At 39.9% G+C, this 19,546-nt stretch overlaps 2 protein-coding genes across 3 annotated transcripts; one reads left to right on the top strand and one right to left on the bottom strand.

Annotated features, from left to right (window-relative positions):
* On the top strand, positions 1-8,506 carry syt19 (synaptotagmin XIX). Of its 2 annotated transcripts, XM_026172972.1 has the most exons (9): positions 1-154; positions 1,549-1,783; positions 1,888-1,961; positions 3,005-3,124; positions 3,976-4,161; positions 4,321-4,467; positions 4,720-4,839; positions 6,069-6,180; positions 6,279-8,506. In XM_026172972.1, the coding sequence occupies exons 2-9, from the start codon at positions 1,582-1,584 to the stop codon at positions 6,584-6,586; spliced, it is 1,269 nt and encodes a 422-aa protein (XP_026028757.1). In that variant the 5' UTR covers positions 1-154; positions 1,549-1,581; the 3' UTR covers positions 6,587-8,506. The 2 variants fall into 2 exon arrangements, with proteins under 2 accessions (XP_026028757.1, XP_026028758.1); XM_026172973.1 differs by lacking the exon at positions 1-154 and having other exon boundaries at positions 1,528-1,783.
* Positions 8,507-8,582: 76 nt separating this feature from the next.
* LOC113025344 (myosin heavy chain, fast skeletal muscle-like) lies at positions 8,583-19,546 on the bottom strand. The gene is made up of 41 exons (XM_026172971.1): positions 19,496-19,546; positions 19,315-19,355; positions 18,556-18,777; positions 18,337-18,480; positions 18,078-18,234; positions 17,960-17,987; positions 17,774-17,879; positions 17,587-17,679; positions 17,441-17,504; positions 17,261-17,359; positions 17,076-17,179; positions 16,840-16,978; positions 16,594-16,712; positions 16,262-16,411; positions 16,000-16,170; positions 15,590-15,890; positions 15,415-15,479; positions 15,239-15,326; positions 15,019-15,136; positions 14,813-14,936; positions 14,084-14,220; positions 13,739-13,994; positions 13,407-13,649; positions 13,141-13,317; positions 12,902-13,047; positions 12,716-12,806; positions 12,220-12,609; positions 11,996-12,122; positions 11,766-11,884; positions 11,406-11,602; positions 11,141-11,324; positions 10,889-11,054; positions 10,681-10,805; positions 10,260-10,568; positions 9,975-10,178; positions 9,763-9,888; positions 9,510-9,680; positions 9,319-9,423; positions 9,098-9,193; positions 8,850-8,981; positions 8,583-8,681 (listed from the first exon to the last, which is right to left on the bottom strand). Exons 3-41 carry the CDS (start codon positions 18,760-18,762, stop codon positions 8,661-8,663), a joined length of 5,799 nt encoding a protein of 1,932 aa, XP_026028756.1. The 5' UTR covers positions 18,763-18,777; positions 19,315-19,355; positions 19,496-19,546; the 3' UTR covers positions 8,583-8,660.

A 19,546-nucleotide genomic window follows, 5' to 3' on the forward strand; every position in this document is an offset into this window, starting at 1 on the left:
AGGAGCAACAGTTACATGATAAGGTACTAGTTTGAATTTCTCTTTGCAGAGAAGTTCTTTTGTTTCTGTGGAGATGTAAGTGCGCACACAATGGATTTATAGCACAGGAAAAGGAAAGAAGAAAAAGGAGACCTCAGTTTTTAACTTATCACAGGTAAATATTTAACTGTCCTTAAAGCAATTTTAGCCACGATTCAAGCAGCAACAGAAGGTCTGTGCAGTAGTGAAGTGTATGTCTGTTTTTACCTTTTACCTGTCCTTTTAAATTCTGTGACCTAGCAACACATTGTAAAATTGCCTTAGATTTTTACTTTGTCTTAATAGAAACATTAGGTACTACGTTTTCTGTCATGTTGCACAGAGCAGGTCCAGTGCTCTTTGACGAAACTATTTCTGATAGGAGTTAAGCATTTTTTAGAAAAGAGATACAGCTGTACTGTTTTTCTTTACCTGAGGGAACGCTCAGATAATACCAGGGCGTTTGGACATTTGGTAGGTATTTAGTGTGCACATGTCTGGAATTTTTGGTAAAGGTACAGGTGTAAAACTTTGTTAATGCCACTAACTGTATATAACAGCTTTAGAAGAAAAATGATATTTTTTTCATACTTTCATACTAAGAAAGTTGTAGAAAAATGTTCATCAGGCTCTGCTTTACTACATTCAACATGAAGGAAAACAGTAGTTAAGCTGACATATGTCTAGACTCATTTGTGCTTTATTATTATATATTATGTGCATTCAATCCAAGTTCCGTGCCTCAAAACTGGACTGTGGATTCAATTAGTTAGGCCAAGTTATAACAACAGTCACCAACAACTAGAACATTGTTTTTCCCTGCAATGCTTGTTTGATTTTCTCTTTGAGGAGAGTGCAGTTAATGGGTTTGGTTTTTTTTTACTTTTACCAAAAAGTTTTCAGCGAAAAAGACCAATGACCAAAAGACCAGCCGAGATTTTAATTATTGGTCAATGATCTGTCACTGAGTGTCCTTTGCTATATTTTAATAATGTGTTGATACGTATTATTAGCTATTAGTCTAAAAATATGAGAATAGATTTTTTTTTAAATCCAGTTCCCAAGTGTCCAAGTAACATCTTCAAACTTTATATTGTCATACACATGCGATCTGAAACTGTAATAGATTAATCGACATTAATTGATTCTTCCTAACTAGATGATCATTTCAAAATCAGTGCTGAATATTTTTGTAAATTCCACTGTTGGTTAACATCAGAAACAATGTATTGTTGGAATCTTAATTTTTTTTTAAAAAGCAACATGCTTTACTATTTTTTCCGGCTTTTTTGTAACAGCAAATTTGAAAACTTGTGGATAACAACAATAATAATAATTTTGATTATAGTGCTGATGGATTAAACATTAATGTTAGTTTAATTCACTGTGGCATTACATGGATAGTAGTCTAATAATTTTTTTAAGCACTGTATATTTTTTTTAAATACATTACATTACATACCTGCTATTAGCAGGTCCTTTAATCCACCCAGCTATGGTCCTCACATGCTCTGTGTTCCTGTATTGCAGAGGTATGTGCAGACCACATGGCCGCAGAAAGCCATGGTGACTCTTATAGACTACCCAGCTCCTATGGAGCTGTTTTCAAAAGCTGGAGAGCTGAGAATGCCATTTTCTGATGTGGTCAAATACTGCATTCTGGGTATCTCCATCATTCTCCTACTGCTGGCTCTGGGCATCTTAGCCTGGCAGATCTACAGATTCTGCACAGAGAAATACACTACATACACCCAGCAAGATGCAGGTGAGTAGGAATTACAGTAATACTCAGTGTAGTGCATATTGACAAGCCAGAGGGACTGTGACACAAATTATTAAATGTATGGTTGTGTCTGTTTTCTGCGATAGGGCATAATGATTTGCTGTATTCAGACGAAGGGCCAACGACAACAGGAAACTACTCAGGAGCTCCAAGTACCAAAGTAAGAGGAAACGTTTTCACAATTGAGCACTAATGTGCACATGGTCTTGACCAGACTGTATAAACCAGGTTAAGAGAAAATCCTGCTTCGAGGAATCTGCTGTCTTTCAGTTGATACTTGGGATTTGTGCATCTGAACAAGGTGAATCTCTGAAATGTAATATATTGCTGCTAATTTCTTTTGGACACAGTTATTGAGTTACATGTTAAGATTCTGGAACAGAATTGGTGAGAAATGCAGGAAATATTTAGGACTGCTTAAAAAAAATGAAGTGAATTTTTCTGAAAATTGTAGATTCACGGTGTAATCAGGTAATGCCAATTTACTTAAACATGAGAATTTTCAGTAGGAAATTAGTAAAACAGGATGATATAAATACCACACAATTAAGAGTTTTAATATATTTTGTACCACAGAAGTCAGCATTTAGCATGTAACTTTACTAAGGACTGTTTTAGAGGACTGTCAGACAGAAGGCAGATAAGTAAACCACAGGCTGGGTGGGGTGTTTGTGTGGATGTGTTTGAGAAGTCGGGCAGTTTATTTGGATAGTCTGCTGTTTGCTTCATACCACATGACTGACCCGTGTCAGGAAAAGTTCTGCTGAGTGTAAAAACTTCCATGTAGAGTGTTAGAACAACGGCAAATGATAGCTAAATTAAGAGTGATGAAAATTGAGGACCACAGATGTAAACCTGAATGTAGGCAGCATTTTAATGTAGTATTACAAGCTGAAGCTACTACATCTAAATCACCTTGAGCACCTTTGTGATAGAGCAGGCAATAACAACTATGATGCAAGTGAAGGACTCTAGTCTAAGGACAGTTATAAATTAATACCCTTGACTGCTATGTACATGAAACCAGATCCATCATGACAGCGTGTACATGTGAAATATCTAAGTATTTCCTCGATAGATGTGAGTCTTTAAAGAGTAGAGGCTTAAAAATTAATTGTGCTCTGTGTTATAAAGGCTTATACAACTAGCCTGCTTTCTTTCTTAATTCCTGGGTAAATAGTGCCCATTTGTGTGTGCCTGCAGCTGGAGGATGTCAGCACAGAGGCCCACAGACTGAGTCGCTACCTGTCTCAGCCCTCGTTTCCATCCTTAGCATCCACCGAGGCAGCTGGAGACAAAGAAGAGCAGGCAACTATTCAAAAGGTAAAACTGGTATTTTATCCAGTTTATATATTTTATTTTGGACAGACAGAAACCCAAGGTCCAGTGAAATTATTAATGAGAGACAAAACAGGAAGTATATTCATTTAGTGCAGTGTTGCTCTGTTGGTGTTTCTACAGTTATTTAAAGATCCAAAACTTAAAGATTCATAAAACAACACCAGCAACATCCGGCAATGAGCACCAATTATGCACAGCTTTTTAAAATATGTTATGAATGTATCACTTTTTTTTATTTAAAGTCTGCTAAATAAAGCTGTCAGATTAATTAAGTGGTGTAAAATTGAGATTTTCCTATCATTAAATAGAGATGCCAACGTTTAGGTAAACGCTACAAGCTGCTCTCTTACTAGTAAACCATAAACATAACCACATGGTGGCGCCAAGAGTGAGTTTATAGAGAGACAAGTTAAAAAATGCAGTGTAAGTATGCATACAGATACCCTTGCACTTTTGCATGAATTAAACTTATGCTCACAGATACATGTGTAGACTCATTTCTCTGGCTGTAGAAGCACCTCACCACAGTCATTAGGATTCATCTTCTGTCAACCAAAGATCTCTGAGCTAAATGTCCTGTAAATCCTTCTGGCATCTGTTTAGATATTCAGGATGAATCAGGTTGACTAAAAGATAAGCAGGCTGAATTTAATTTTACATTCTTTTCCTAATTCTTTTCCTATTTGAGTATGTAACAGAAATTTAAACATCATTAAAAAAAATGTCCCATCAATCCTCACAAAATAAGATTAACAGTAAATGACTGATGACACAGTTTCAGGCAAAATCAACTACAGTCTTTGGGTCTTTCCTAACATATCCTCCCGTATCAGGTGGATGGATCATTACGATTCTCCGTCTACTATGATCAGATGCAGTCACGTCTGGTGGTCACCGTGCTGCAGGTGGAGGGGCTTTTGGAACAGAGTGAGAGCCGAACCCTCCAACCATTTGTTAAAATACTGCTCATGTGGGCTGGATCAGAGGCTGTAGAAGTCGAGGGCTTTAAAGATGAAGAGGTAAGTTTGTCGTATTATTATTTTCCGTGAACTTATTTTCTTCCTTTTCTTGATACATATTTTAAAAATACAATCCACGCTGTCTTTGAGTTTTCATTCAGCACAGCATCTCTGTACTAAAGACAAAGGTGTCATAAATTACTGGTGTGATCCTCTTAGGGGGAAGGCTTGTCGCCTGTTCTGTGGACAGTACTGCAGGAGTGGCGTACTCGCATTGTGAAAGGCAGCTGTAACCCTTTATTTGGAGACCAGTTCAGCTGTGTTTTACAAGAGGAAAAGCTTCATCATATCAACCTAAGGATGGAGGTTCTGCACTACATATCTCTCATTCTTAAAAAATATTTGTTCAGGACTCAAACGGTATTGCTTGTATTAAATCATGCATGCAGTTTGCATGTTAGCTGTCACATTTCAAGGGCCAGAGAATTTAAAGCCATAAGCACTACAGCTATGTTACAGTACTTTAGTCTCTTTTCACTTGTTGAGAGAAAAAAGTATGAATGATAAATGTTTTTATCTGTTGTGGTGTAAATCATTTGGTGTCTGTATGCATCTCAGGTACGAGACTTTGATAAATTCTCCAGAAACACAGTGTTAGGAGATGTGAGGGTTCCTTTAGGACAGCTCAACATCTCCTACCCTCTGGAACTACAGGAGGATCTAAAGATACCCCAGAAGGTACTGCAGGGGGCGCACACACACAACACACAGCATGCACACAGGACTGGCTTTCAGTAGCATCTCAAGTAGTTGATGTTATGTAAAGGTGAAATACAGAGTATGTCAATATGATTATAAAACTATATAATAACTATATTTAGCCATAATAATAAAAATGAAAGCTAATATTCGGGGTGGCTGTAGCTCAGGTGGCAGAGCAGGTCAGCCACTAATCAGAAGGTCGGTGGTTCGATCCCAGGCTGCCTCCTGCCTGCATGCCAAATATCCTTGGGCAAGATACTAACCCTGTGTTTGCCTACTGGTGGTGGTCAGAGGGCCCGGTGGCGCCTGTGTCCGGCAGCCTCGCCTCTGTCAGTGCGCCCCAGGGCAGCTGTGGCTACAATGTAGCTTGCTATCGCCAGTGTGTGAATGTGTGTGTGAATGGGTGGATGACTGAATGTAGTGTAAAGCGCTTTGGGGTCCTATGGACTAGAAAAGCGCTATACAGGCCATTTACCATATTCATTGTGTAAATGGAAATAATTAAACAGACATTTACAGACGTGACAGATGATAGTAAAAATATAATAGAGTACATTGTTATAACTATATAATCCTTCTTCATAGTCCACACAAAAATTGTTCCATTTTCAGAAAAGCAATCATTTTTGTTAGTGTTTATAGTACCTATGCCTAATATTTTGTCCACAGCATTAATGTACCACGAGTGAGGCAAAATATTAGGAGTAATTTAGAATTGCACAGGTGAACCCAAAAGTGCATTTGTGTAGCTAGAATTTTATTTTCCACAGAAAATTTAGTTTAACTTTTACTGGTTTGTGTAATTTGTGGATCGTATGGTGCCATCATTATTGTCAATGATATTTCAATAACTGAACATGGCATCCGTCTAAGCATCTAGCTTACTATAATAATGAATTATTATATTGGGGCAATAATAATTCATGTAATATTTTTTTAATTGCTCAAAGAAAAGAAAAATATATTTGTAACACTAGTGCAACTGAAACCACAGGATGACCTTTGCCTCTTTAATTTAAGATCAAACAAAAGAAAAAGATGTTATACTTTTGAGTTGTGACTGTGGCCATTTAATACATTTTGTGCTTATGTGGTGATTTTTAGCCCTGCTGAATACTGTCATTTATGTTTGTGCCTGCAACTATATCACTTTTTTTTTTTTAAACTGTGCATAAATGTACATTATACTGATGCGTTCTCCAAAGGATCTTGTTGGAGAGGTGCTTTTGTCCCTGAAATTTCTTCCCACGTCTCAGAGGCTGGAGGTTGGCCTGCTAAAGGTCAAAACTGTCCTTTCTGAGATATCCCCAAATGCAGGTAAATTAAAAAAAGACACCTTCACACAAAAAAGACGCCAGCTTTGATGCACATACGGTTATAAATTCATGTAATCTGTGTATGTGTGTGTTGCACAGCCCTGTATGCCAGGATCAGCGTCCAGTGCAATCAGTTCAAGCTAAAGTACCAGAAAAGCTCTACAGTGGCTCGGTGCCTGGTGACTGTTTTCAATGAGGTCCTCTTGTTCTCCCTGCCAGAGGTTCATCTGGAGCGGTGTAAAATTTTGGTCTCTATATATGAAACTCGCCCAACAAGCAAATCAGCCAAACAGCTGATCGGACAGCTGAGTGTGGGGAAGGAGAAGCGTTCAGAAGATGAGCACTGGACTTTGATGATGCGCTCAGTACGTCAGCCAGTAGCAAAGTGGCATGGCCTACTGATCTGAAACACAGCAGAACCACCGCTATCATCATGGAGTGTTGTATTTGTATGTTTTTACCCTGAAAGCATGTGTATCAGACTGTTCAGGCATCTGCACTTGCTGAGGTAAAGACCAGACATGCTTGTCCTCCTGATCTCACAGTGACACAAAACTTTATTACTCTCCGTACTTACTGCTACTCAACGGTAAACGTGATGTTTGTAACAATGCTCCACTTTCTCAATGCCACACTAACATTACTCTCATTACTCAGTTTATGAGAGGCATTATTGACGAACTGTTGGTTCAAATGTTTATTTTGGTTGCTAAAGCAGAAACTGTACTTGTTGCTATCTACATGTAATTAGCGTGTACCTAGATCAGTACGAGAGGACTCGAAAAAATAATGAATGCCACAGTTATGATGATTAGTTGCTTTTTTTTATTTTTTATACAATGTGTATCTTTTAATCCACAATTTATTCTATGAAATGTAATATATGAGACATTAACTTCACAAGATAGAATGCAGTTGTTTAAAACTTCCCATGAATCCTTAATAAATTCCATCATTTGGTAACGGTCACAATAATGTTATTGGAGTATTAAGCCATGATTAACGTGATATCATTTTTAGCAGAATGGCAGTGCTGCGATAAAAGAGTGTTCTGCATATCACTCTTTTTGTATGAAGGGTCCAGCACAACTGAATAATTTAAATAATAAGTGCTTAAAAGCACTAAAATTACAAGTATGTTGACTTTTTCTCCTGATAATCAACATGTCCTCACCCTGCTCTGTGGCTAGAGTGCGCCATTTTGTGCGCATGTGTGATAAATTGAACACAAGCGGGCGACTGTGTGCGAAGACAAAGTGTGAGAAATACTAATTACATTTACAGTTACAATTTAAGTATGAAATAAAAACATACATTAATGAAAAGTTTACAAAATAGCAAAATAAAGTGACTGGACAGAACAAAATTAAAGTAATTACCGCAAATTTTAAAAAGAATTAAAAAGTATAGAATATGTACCTTTGAAATAAGGTGATTAAGTGGAAGTGACAAAGCCACACGTGGAATATCAGCACCATCATAATTTCTTTGAATTTTACAGTTGACTAATCCCAATAATTGAAGTTATCAAAAATGAAGAAATAAAAAAAAAAACAACAACAACAAAAACTTTGAATACATGTTTTAAAAGACTTGCTTCTGCTTTTAAGTCTCCTTTTTTAGGCTGTCAGGCAGGATGCTTTATCACCCAATCCATTAATGAGAAAAGAAAAAGAAGCCAGAAATGAGCTGAGCATGATTGGACAAAGGTTTAGGAAACCAGGGAGAATATCCACACAGCAAAGAGCAAAAACCCATGGTCAGGTGAGTAATATACAGGTACAGTGTTGTATTGCTTTTATTTTAGCTATGCCAGTCTCATTCAGCTAGCATGTGCTTCACGAACAGCAACGATTAGTTTTGAATCCTCATTATGATTGTTATGCAGAAAGCCAGGCTCTTTTTAAAATGTGATCCAATGAGTAAAATAAGCTCTTTGTTAAACATTCTTCTCAAACTCGGTGTGTCACTTTTTTTCACTGCACACATTCTGTAGCTGAATTTGAAACGGATTATGTGGGGTATGTTTTTCAAGCTAGAGCACTGGATTACAAAGAAAGCTTAAAATACACAAGAATGCATTTTGAATGAAGTTATTAATGTTACCTATTTATTTATGTTCATGTTGATTCTTTAAGTGCAGGTTATTGTGATTGTTTTTTCCCTCCCAAACCACTGTCTCTAACTTCTTATCTACATTCACGAGTCCCTCTGGAGTATCTTCGCTCTGAGTTGTTTGTGCTCAAAGTCCTAAGATGTTAATTGAGATATACTTCTATGTATTCATGCCTAAATTAATAACTGAATGCAGGATACCTCAGTAAAGATTCATTAGCACTTAGATTACCCGTGTGTCATGTTTACTCTCTTGTTTATTACTATGAAAATATCACAGACAGGAAATTGTGATAAAAAATATTTTATTGGAGTGTATTTCACATCATATTATATGATTAGAAATGCACAGTTCACACATGTGCTTTACTCAGCTGCATCTTTTCCCTGTAGAACAAAAGAAAACAGTACATATGGGTCTGTGTGTATAAAAACAGAGCATTCAGTGAAAACAAATCAAATTATTGTCTGTAGCCAATTTTATGAAATTCAAAGCAGAATTGGGATATTTCTTCTTATAACTTTGTGCAAAGTCTAAAGTGTGTGTACATTTACCTTGCCAGAGTCGCGGCTCTTAGCTCTCAGCTTGTTGACCTGGGACTCGGCAATGTCGGCACGTTCCTCGGCCTCCTCAAGCTCATGCTGGATCTTCCTGTACTTGGACAGATGGGTATTGGCCTGCTCCTCCTGTAACATTGTAATAAGTCAAAATTTCTTAGTGTCCAAAACGATGACAGTTTGTTTGCACAAAACTAAAATCTGACATAGAGTTGAGGGTTTTTTTTTCTGTGTGTGGTCCTTACCGCTTCCTCAGCCTGCCTCTTGTAGGCCTTCACCTTGAGCTGCAGCTTGTCAACCAGATCCTGCAGCCTGTTAATGTTCTTCTTGTCCTCCTCAGTCTATAAAAGAAAACACATTTTAAAAATGTGATCCACTGGTTGCTGGAAAAGGCTCCAGCCCCCCGCGACCCTGATAAGGATAAGTGGAACAGAATGGATGGATGTAAAATGTTAATGTGCTTTACCTGATAGGTGAGCTCCTTCACTCTCCTCTCATATTTACGGACACCCTTAACAGCATCTGCACCACGCCTCTGCTCAGCTTCAACCTCAGCCTCCAGCTCACGCACCTTCAGAAAATTGAGCAAACTTTTAAAATCCATGGTTTATATATGTGTGTTTTCACACATATTTTTCAGTTGCACATTCTTCTTACCCTGGACTCAAGTTTCTGGAGCTGTTTCTTGCCACCCTTCATAGCCAGATTCTCAGCCTCATCCAGGCGGTGCTGCAGGTCCTTAACAGCAGCCTCAAGGTTCTTCTTCATCCTCTCCAGGTGAGCGCTAGTGTCCTGCTCCTTCTTCAGCTCCTCAGCCATCACAGCAGCCTTGAAAACATGACCTCAATTAACAGAGTGATGAAGACAAAGCTGAGTTGTATCGTCGTAGTGGACATGTGTATAAACCTACATCAGTGATGGCCTTCTTGGCCTTGTCCTCTGCATTTCTTGCTTCCTGAACAGTGTCATCCACTTCACTCTGGATCTGAACCAGGTCAGCCTCAAGCTTCTTCTTGGTATTCAGAAGGCTTGTGTTCTAAGACATGGAAAGTTTACATTTTAGGATGTTCATTTTAAGTTTGTCTAAAGAAACAATTAAAGTGTCTCTTCAAAAATGTTCACCTGAGAGTGCAGCAGACCAACACGCTCACTGGCGTCCACCAGCTCCTGCTCAGCGATTTTGCGGCTTCTCTCTGTCTGTTCCAGGGCAGCTCTAAGCTCCTCAATTTCAGCTACCATGAGACCGTTCCTGCGCTCCACCATAGCAGCTTGTTCCTTGAGGTCATCCTGAGACCTGACAGCATCATCCAGGTGCAATTGTGCATCCTAGTAAAAAAGAATATCAAAATTATATTCACATGAATAAAAAAATGCACTTGTGTACAACAGCTATGTGCTCTATCATACCTTCAGCTGTGCCTGGACATTTCTCAGCTGTTTCTGGGACTCAGCAGCCTGGCGATTAGCATGGCTCAGCTGAATCTCCATCTCATTCAGATCACCCTCCATCTTCTTCTTGATTCTCAGGGCATCATTCCTGCTCCTGACCTCAGAATCCAGAGTGCTCTGCATGGAGTCAGTCACTCTCTGGCTGTTCCTCTTGATCTGCTCAATCTCTTCATCTTTCTCTGCCAGCTTCCTGTCTACTTCACCTTTGACCTGGTTGAGCTCCAGCTGAACACGCAGGATCTTAGACTCTTCGTGCTCCAGAGTTCCCTAATCATATGAAAGAATGAATATGAAAAGATATTCATCTCTGCATTTGTAGATTTTACTTGTGTATAACTGAATATTTATTTTCAGAGGAGCTCCTCAGACAAAGATTTACCTCAGCCTCTTCAAGAGCTGTCTGGATCTCAGACTTCTCTGTCTCCACCTGCTTCTTGGCCTTCTCCAGCTCATGAATGCTCTTTCCAGTCTCACCAATCTGTTCAGTCAGATCGGAGATCTCCTCTGCAGAGGCATGTGTGATATTGTTTAGTCTTAAGACATTAAAAATGAACACACGTTACTTGCACAGCATAGTAGGAACTCACGTTGCAGGTTCTTGTTTTCACGCTTCATGGTCTCCAGCTGATCCAAGGCTTCCTCATAGGAGTTCTTCATCTTGAACAGTTCAGTGCTGAGAGAACGAGCCTCCTTCTGAGCTCCTTCCACCTCTGCCTGACCCTCCTCATACTTCTGTTTCCACTCTGCCAACACCTATATATACATTCGATGCAGTTATTCACCCATACTAAGAGAAACCATGAGTTTGTGTCTTGTTCAAGCAAAGTAAATGATGGTACCTTGTCAAAGTTCCTCTGCTTCTTGTCCAGGTTAGCGGCCAGGCCATTAGCTCTCTCCACATCAATCATGAGGTCCTCCACTTCACTCTGGAGCCTCTGTTTGGTCTTCTCCAGAGAAGCACACTTGGAGTTAACAGCCTCAATCTGCTCCTCTGCCTCCTGAAGGCGCTGGGCCAGCTTTTTCCTTTATGAAAAAACATTGTTTCAGTAAAAGCTTATTGTTTTACTTGTTTTTTGCTCACATTCTTACTAACTAAATACTCACTTGGCTTCCTCAAGCTCCTCAGTGCGCTGGATAGCATCAGTTTCATATTTGCTTCTCCACTGAGCCACCTCACTGTTGGCCTTGGACATTGAACGCTGCAGCTCAGCCTTGGCCTCCTGCTCCTCTTCAAACTGTTCCCTCAGCAGGTCACAGTCGTGGCGAGCTGACTGCAGTGCATGGGCAAGGGCATTCTTGGCCTGGTGTAAGACACATCATTGCATGAGCAAAATGTCGGAATTACCAACAAAAAACTATACGCACTTTTACCATTTATGATGGATTCAAACTTGGGCCTTACAGCATAGGGATCACCTGCTCTGTCTGGTAAGCCATACCAGCCTCCATTGAAGTGTTTCTTACCTTAATCTCCTCTTCAATGTGTCTCTTCAGCTCCTCAATCTGCTGTGTGAAGGCCTGTTTGCCTCTGGTCAGCTGAGAGACGAGAGCTTCTTTCTCTTCAATCTGGCGGCTGAACTCACCTTGTGTAAAAATAGTCATCAAACTTTAGTTTGTGTTCAGTTTTTCTATCGAAAACAGAAGATCACTATAAAGGACTAAGTTCGGATCACTGCATGTTGTCTTATACAAACCATTTTCAGTAAGCAGACGTGCTCTCTGTGCACCCAAATCATTGATCTGACGGACATTTTCATCGTTTTTGGCCTTCAGTTCACTAAGTTGGTCCTCAAGAGTACGGCACATCTTTTCAAGATTTCCCTAGAGAGGGAGAAAAAGATTCATCAGTGACAAGCTTTTATATCATCACTATTTGCTGGTGATTTAAGTATTAAAATAAATGCATTTTGTTGTTTACCTTTGCTTTAGCGACAGCTTCCATGTTGCTGGACAGGTCGTCAATCTCCATCTTGTATTCACTCTTTTCCTTCTCAAGCTTCTGCTTCACACGTTGGAGGTTGTCGATCTGCTCTCCCAGCTCAGCAACGCTGTCAGCCTGCTTCTTGCGCAGAGCAGCAGCGGTGGCTTCATGCTGCAGAGTAGACTCCTCCAGGTCACGACGGAGCTTCTGGAACTCAGCTTCACGCTTCTTGTTCATCTCAATCTGAGCAGCAGTTGCACCACCTGCTTCCTCCAGCCTTTCACTGATCTCTTCAAGTTCCCTGGAGAGGTCAGCTCTCTGCTTCTCAACCTTGGCGCGAGCAGCACGTTCAGCCTCAATCTCCTCCTCCAGCTCTTCAATACGAGCCTGTTGGATTAGATGTGTGTCTCCTTTGAGTAAACTTTCAAATTTAAAGTACAACGCAGAAAATATGTATGGACTATCATTTGATGTAACATCATGTATCATCTACCTGAAGCTCCTTGATCTTCTTCTGAAGCTGGGCACCCATTGACTGCTCATCCTCAATCTTGCTAAGGAGCTGACTGATTTCAAAGTCTTTCCTGTGAAAATAATAAGTTGCATAATTAATAAATGTACATATTATGTCCAATCCTTAGAAGGATGCTTGTCATAAAGGGGGGAAAAATGAAAGTACTTTTTCAGTTTCTCATCAGACTGCTGCTTGTCATTCTCAAGATCCATAATGGATTCCTGGGCGAGCTTCAGATCACCCTCCAGCTTCCTCTTGGCTCTCTCAAGGTCCATACGAAGCTTCTTCTCTTGTTCCAGAGAACCCTCAAGCTGCACAATGACATGACTTTGTTATTCTCTTGTTCAAGAAGAGGTTTCTTTTCTCTCTCTGTTTTGCCATCACCTGTGACATTTTCAACTTACATCATCAACTTGCTGCTCAAGCTTGGTCTTGGACTTGGTCAGAGTGTTGACTTTGTCTTCCTCAGACTGGAGGTCATCAAGAGTCTGCTGATGAGCCTCCTGAAGAGCTTTCTTCTCCTTAGTCAGCTTAGCGATGCTCTCATCTTGAGAAGCCATCTCTTCAGTCAGATTCTTCACCTACATTTGCAATTACAGTGTTATTAACATGTGACTGTATTGTTGTATACATGTTGTTTAATCTGCTAGGTATAATCCAAATGTCAAACCTTGTTCTCAGTGGCATGTTTCTCCTTCTCTACTTTAGCCAAGGTAAGCTCCAGGTCATCGATATCTTTCTTGAGCTCAGAGCATTCATCCTCCAGCTTTCTCTTCTTGCCAGTGAGCTCGGCATTGATTTCTTCTTCATCCTCCAGTCTCTCAGTTACCTCTTTGAGTTTTGCCTCCAGCTGAATCTTGCTCTTGATAAGTCCCTCACATCTCTCCTCAGCATCTGAGAGATTCTCTGATTCCTAGTTTGCATTGGAAGAACACACATGAACACGTTAACATTTTATGGTAACAAAATAAAAGGGCACAGCTTCTCTTGATATCTACTTACAGATGCCACTTGGAGCTGCAGATCGTTCTTCTCCTGCAGAAGGGACACCATCTTCTCCTCTAGTTCCTTCTTCTTGGCCAGGGCAGCAGCCAGATCTGTTTTCATCTTCTCATAATTCTCCTTCATCTGCTGCAGCTCCTTCTCAGTTTCAGCACTCTTGAGCAGAGGCTTGATCTTGTAGTACACCTTCATCCATGGCCAGTGTTTGACATTCATGAATGAGCGGATGTTGTACTGGATGGTGTAGATGGACTCCCTGTGCACAAGAGATTTCCATTATTGACAAAGTTATTTTTCACTGTTTTTATTCTGGCTCATTGCTCTTAATTGCTGTGTTCAACATACCTCCTCTCCGTCATTTTGACATACTCCTTTCTCATGAGGAAACCACGGCAGACAGCCTGAGTCATGGTGACCAGAGCTGCCAACTTTTCATCTCTCATCTCCTCAAGGGTACCCAGGAGACCAGCCTTGAAGAACACCTAAATGATCACAAGAGAGAATTATATTATAGTAAGCATTCAATTAGAAATGATTCAGAAAGTAAATGTAAATCTACATCAGGTTTGCGGAATTTTATGAACGTACACAGTGAAAGGCTTGCTAAACTAATGACATGCTATTTGAGAAACCTTGTGCCTCCTGTGTAGACACGTCTGCATTACATATGGGAGTTGGTTTATTGTCTACCATACAATATCTCATGTGTGCACAAAGTAGCATAATTTATGTCAAATGAGCCACATAAAATAATAAGAATTTTTAAAACAAAAAAGAAAACATAACGATAAATGTGTCAAATAGTTGATTAAATGTACTTTGAGAAAAAATAGGAAAATTTTGATTTGAACTTCATGTGTAACTATGATAATAAATCCAGGGCTATTGAAATTTGGGGATGGAAACTTGTTGATGTTTTACTTGAGCTTCTTTTTAGTTTTCATCCAGTTCACTGACCTTACTTCCTTCAGTTTTGTCCAAAAGTAATTGTTTTAAGCAGACAGATTTTTAAAAATTAAAAAAGTAATTTTATATTCATGCATGGATCTATAGTAATGCAACCAGGCTGTTTACCTTAGTGTGTCCAAATCTGTACTGGTCATGATCAACATCAATTGATCCAAGCAGTTTCTCTGCAGCCTTCTTGTTGTCAATGAACTGGCCCTCAGGGATGACGCTGGCATTCAGTACCTTGTATCTTTTGTGAGAGAGTGATTTGTCAGTGTCAGCATTTTCTTATCATATTTTGAATCAAAAGTCCACGAGGATATTAATTGCACCTCTGTTTGAAGTCACCATAGAGGATTCTGCTGGGGAAACCTTTTCTGCAGATTCTGATACCCTCCAGCACACCGTTACACCTGAGCTGGTGGATGACCAAGAAGTTCTCCATCAGACCTGTAGAACAAAAATGTTTGAGTTCATACTGTGAACAAACACTAATTTGCTGTTTTCTAATCCAAACCTGTGCATGCAGGCACACAAATTATGTTGGGTTACCTGGAGTCTTTGACTCGTTAGGGATCAGGCAACGCACAAAGTGAGGATGGGTGCTTCTCAGGTTTGTCATTAGCTTGCCCAAGTTCTCCTGTAGGTACACAAAAGTACATTTTTGTCATGAAAAGTAAAAATAAAAAATGTATTATTTTACATTTAATTTACTTCTCAAACCTTACCCTGAACTGTGAAGACACAGTCTGCATGGAGCCACCCTTCTTCTTGCCACCCTTCTTGCCAGTCTCTGTTTTTTGTTTGTGAATTGTAATTAAAAACATTGTGAGACTCGTAATACCAAACAAAACTTAATAACATGTAGAATATGGAAAATGTATGTTTTCAGTTACATCATACCTTCAACTACAGGTGGATACAGAAGACTCAGCAGTTTAACTGAGGACTTCTGGTAAAGTTGCAGCACAGACTCATTCAGTGGGTCCTTGTTCTTATCCAGCCAGCCACCGATGTTGTAGTCCACAGTGCCAGCATAGTGCACCAGGGAGAAGTGGGCCTCAGCCTTGCCCTTGGCAGGTTTTGGCTTCTCAAATGCTTTGCACTTGCCAAGATGCTGGTCATATAGTTTGTTCTTGAAGGATGTGTCAGTTGCCTTGGGGAACATGCACTCCTCTTCAAGGATGGAGAAGATGCCCATGGGCTTGATGAAGGTAAAGAAAAGAGATATGTCACCAAGTGGCACTTTTCCTCTATTATAACAAAACTGACACAAAAAAGATATAAGATTCAAACATGAACTTGAAGTATACCTTTTCAATAAGCTCAATGCAGGCAGCCAAGTCCATGCCAAAGTCAATGAACTCCCAGATAATACCCTCCTTCTTGTACTCCTCTTGCTCCAGGACGAACATGTGGTGGTTGAAAAACTGTTGCAGTTTCTCATTGGTGAAGTTAATGCACAGTTGTTCCAAGGTGTTGAACTGTGAGGGGAGAAAAGGGTAGGGAAAAAATCACTAAGCGGGATCTTATAATTGAAGTAGAGTTTCCCCATTTGTTAGCAATAAAGCTTACATCAAAGATCTCAAAGCCAGCAATATCCAGGACACCAATGAAGTAATTCCTTTGCTGCTTTGTGTCCAACATCTGGTTGATACGGATGACCATCCACAAGAACATCTTTTCATAGATGGACTTGGCCAGGGCTGTCACAGAGTTCAGCACCTAAAAAAATAAAAAGGGAAAATTTGATTGAATCACAAAATGCATTTAAGACCAAATATTTAACAAACATATACCTGGCAAATAATTATCTATTAAATCTGGTACATGATTATGTTTCATTTGATCCAAATACGCTCTGATTTAAGCAGCGCATGTTTTTTGTACCAGTTTGTCTCATTTACCTGAGGTACAGTCTGTCCCTTGGTGACATACTCATTTCCGACCTTCACTCTGGGATAGCACAGAGCCTTCAGCATGTCAGCAGAGTTCAAACCCAGCAAGTAAGCAACCTTGTCAGCATCTGAAAACAGCAATTTATAACATTATTATACAGTACATACATTATACAGTATGTGACAAGGATTTTTTAGTCTAATTGGCAACCATACTGCTCTTATTCACAAGTATTTTTTTAACTAAGTACTCACCCTCTGTGCCATCAGGCTCAGCTTGCTCCTCACGCTGCTTCTGCTTGAACTTCATGTTACCATGATGAAGCACAGCACCAGTCATTTTGTAGATGCTCATCTTCTCCTCATTACTGAAGCCCAGGATGTCAATAGCATTCTGTTCAAAAGTGTCCACATAAAACACTGCATAAACACTTTTTTTTCTTAAAGACAAACATCATTGATATTTTAATTATAAATCAAATCTCACTCACATCTGTTGCTTCCAGCTCAACTTTGTCATCAATGCTGGCCACAGTAATCTGACCCATGCTGCACATGGGGAAGTCGTAGGGGTTGGTTGTGATGAGGGCTATTTCTGGAAAAAAGAATAAAACACAAGTGTTTAATAAATTGTTTAAAATGAGAACTGTGCAACAACTTTGGTTTTGCTGCTTACCAAGCAGCTCTGGCTTGTGGTTTGTCATCATCTGGTAGAAGATGTGGTAACCTCTCTCATCGGGAAGCTGGAATGTCACTCTAGACTTCTCCAGCAGATCTGCAGATTTTGATCAAATTTTGAAGTCACAGTTTGTCCCAAAGTCAGATGAGCTACTCACATTGTGAATTTGTCACTTACATGTCTCAATATCAGCACTAGCCAGTTTGCCAGTTGTGCCAAAATGAATCCTGATGAATTTACCCTGTTTGGAACAAAAGGAGCTGTCAAAGTCACGCAACAATCATAACACTATTTCTCCTATCTAAAGATCACTCCATACTTACAAAACGAGAAGAGTTGTCATTCCTCACAGTTTTGGCGTTACCGTAAGCCTCCAGCAAGGGATTGGCTGCAATAATCTGATCCTCCAGGGACCCCTTAAACCCAGGTTTAAGAAATATATGAGAAAATTATTTTTCTTACTGAAGTATATTTTGTAATGATTTTACTAATCTTATCACGTTTGTGTACCTGCATTTTGTTTTGGTCCTTCTTCTTATCTCCACCAACTGAGATAGTGGCAAAGTACTGGATGACACGCTTGGTGTTCACAGTCTTTCCGGCACCAGATTCTCCACTGGGTGTAGACAAATACTTTTAAGAGTTTGTTCGAAATGCTGAACTATTTTAAACAAAGTCAAACAATGTGTCACTTACGTGATCAAGACAGACTGGTTCTCCCTATCTGTTAAAATGAAAAAGGAGTTCACTATGTATTTCTGTAGTTATCACCATATATATGATTAAATATTTGATTTTTGAGTTAAAGGCATACCAGTAAGCATGAACTGATAAGCGTTGTCAGAGACAGAGAAGATGTGGGGTGGAGCCTCCATACGCTTCTTGCCTCTATAGGCAGCGACGACTTCAGAGTCGTACACTGGGAGCCACTTGTAGGGATTTACTGTGGCGCAGAACAACCCAGAGTAGGTCTAAAAGTGGTTAAAGAGATTTTTTAAAAAGTGGATGTTAATTAACAGTTGCTGTTAGAAGAGTAATTTTAAAAGTTTTGCTTCTTAGGAAGACAGTCTCACATAGATCATCCATGCTGCATAACGCTCTTTGAGGTTATACAGCACAGAGGCTTCATTGAGGTGGGTCATCATGGCCATGTCCTCAATTTTGTCGAACTTGGGAGGGTTCATTGGGGAGACGTCGTCTTCTTTGACTGTCCTCTCCTGCAACAGCACATTGATCACGATGAGAATTTGTCACATCTGACTCTCAGTAAACTCTAACTTTATAATACCGACCTCCTGAGTGTCCAAGACTTTGACGGTGACATTGGCACCATCTTTCTTGATGATAGTACCCTTCAAGTACAGCTCTTTGGCATCAGTCACATAGCAGGCAGACTTGGCATCAAAAGGTTTGTTCTGAGCCTCAATTCTCTCCTTCTCTGGCTTACGGAGGTAAATGGCAGCTTTGCCATAAACGGCCATCTCTGCGTCCGTACTCATGGTGGCGGTTTACTTCTATGATGTTATGACAAATAAGTGTAATCTTAGACAAATATGTTAGAGTTATCGCTGAGTTCTTGTGAGTGGACAGCTAACACCTTAACATCAAAGACAAATAATCCGTCCATCCATCCATTCGCTTCTGCTTATCCTTTGCAGGGTTGCGGGGCGTGCTGGAGCCTATCCCAGCTGTCATAGGGCGAGAGGCGGGTACACCCTGGACAGGCCAGTCCAGACGCCAGTCTGTCGCAGGGCCAACACACAGGGACAAACAACCATTCACACTCACATTCACACCTAGTGGCAATTTGGATTTTTTCCAATTAACCTATCCCCACAAGCTGCATGTCTTTGGACGGTGGGAACCCACGCAAACACGGGGAGAACATGCAAACTCCACACAGAAAGACCCCGGCCTGATGTTGGAATTGAACTCAGGACCTTCTTGCTGTGCGGCAACAGTGCTAACCACCGTGCCACCGTGCTGCCCAAAGACAAATAATATAAAACATAAAATACTGACAATTTTAAATAGTTAAAAGTTGTCCATACCTGACTCTGTTTCTGTCAAAAGTATGTTATATTGCACAATCCTGTTGAACACATATGAGATATTGTCAATTACTTGGAAAATACTTGTTTTTAAAAAAGTAAATAAATGTATTTATTTAAGTACTATTATAATAATAATGAAGATACTACCAGTTCCAAAGCAGATAGAAGACAAACCTACCACAAGCAAAAGTCTTCTTCTTCTACCACAGAGTGATGTGCTCTCGCGGAC

The sequence above is a fragment of the Astatotilapia calliptera genome, chromosome 7 (genome assembly GCF_900246225.1).
Source record: "Astatotilapia calliptera chromosome 7, fAstCal1.2, whole genome shotgun sequence".
Lineage (NCBI taxonomy): Eukaryota > Metazoa > Chordata > Actinopteri > Cichliformes > Cichlidae > Astatotilapia > Astatotilapia calliptera.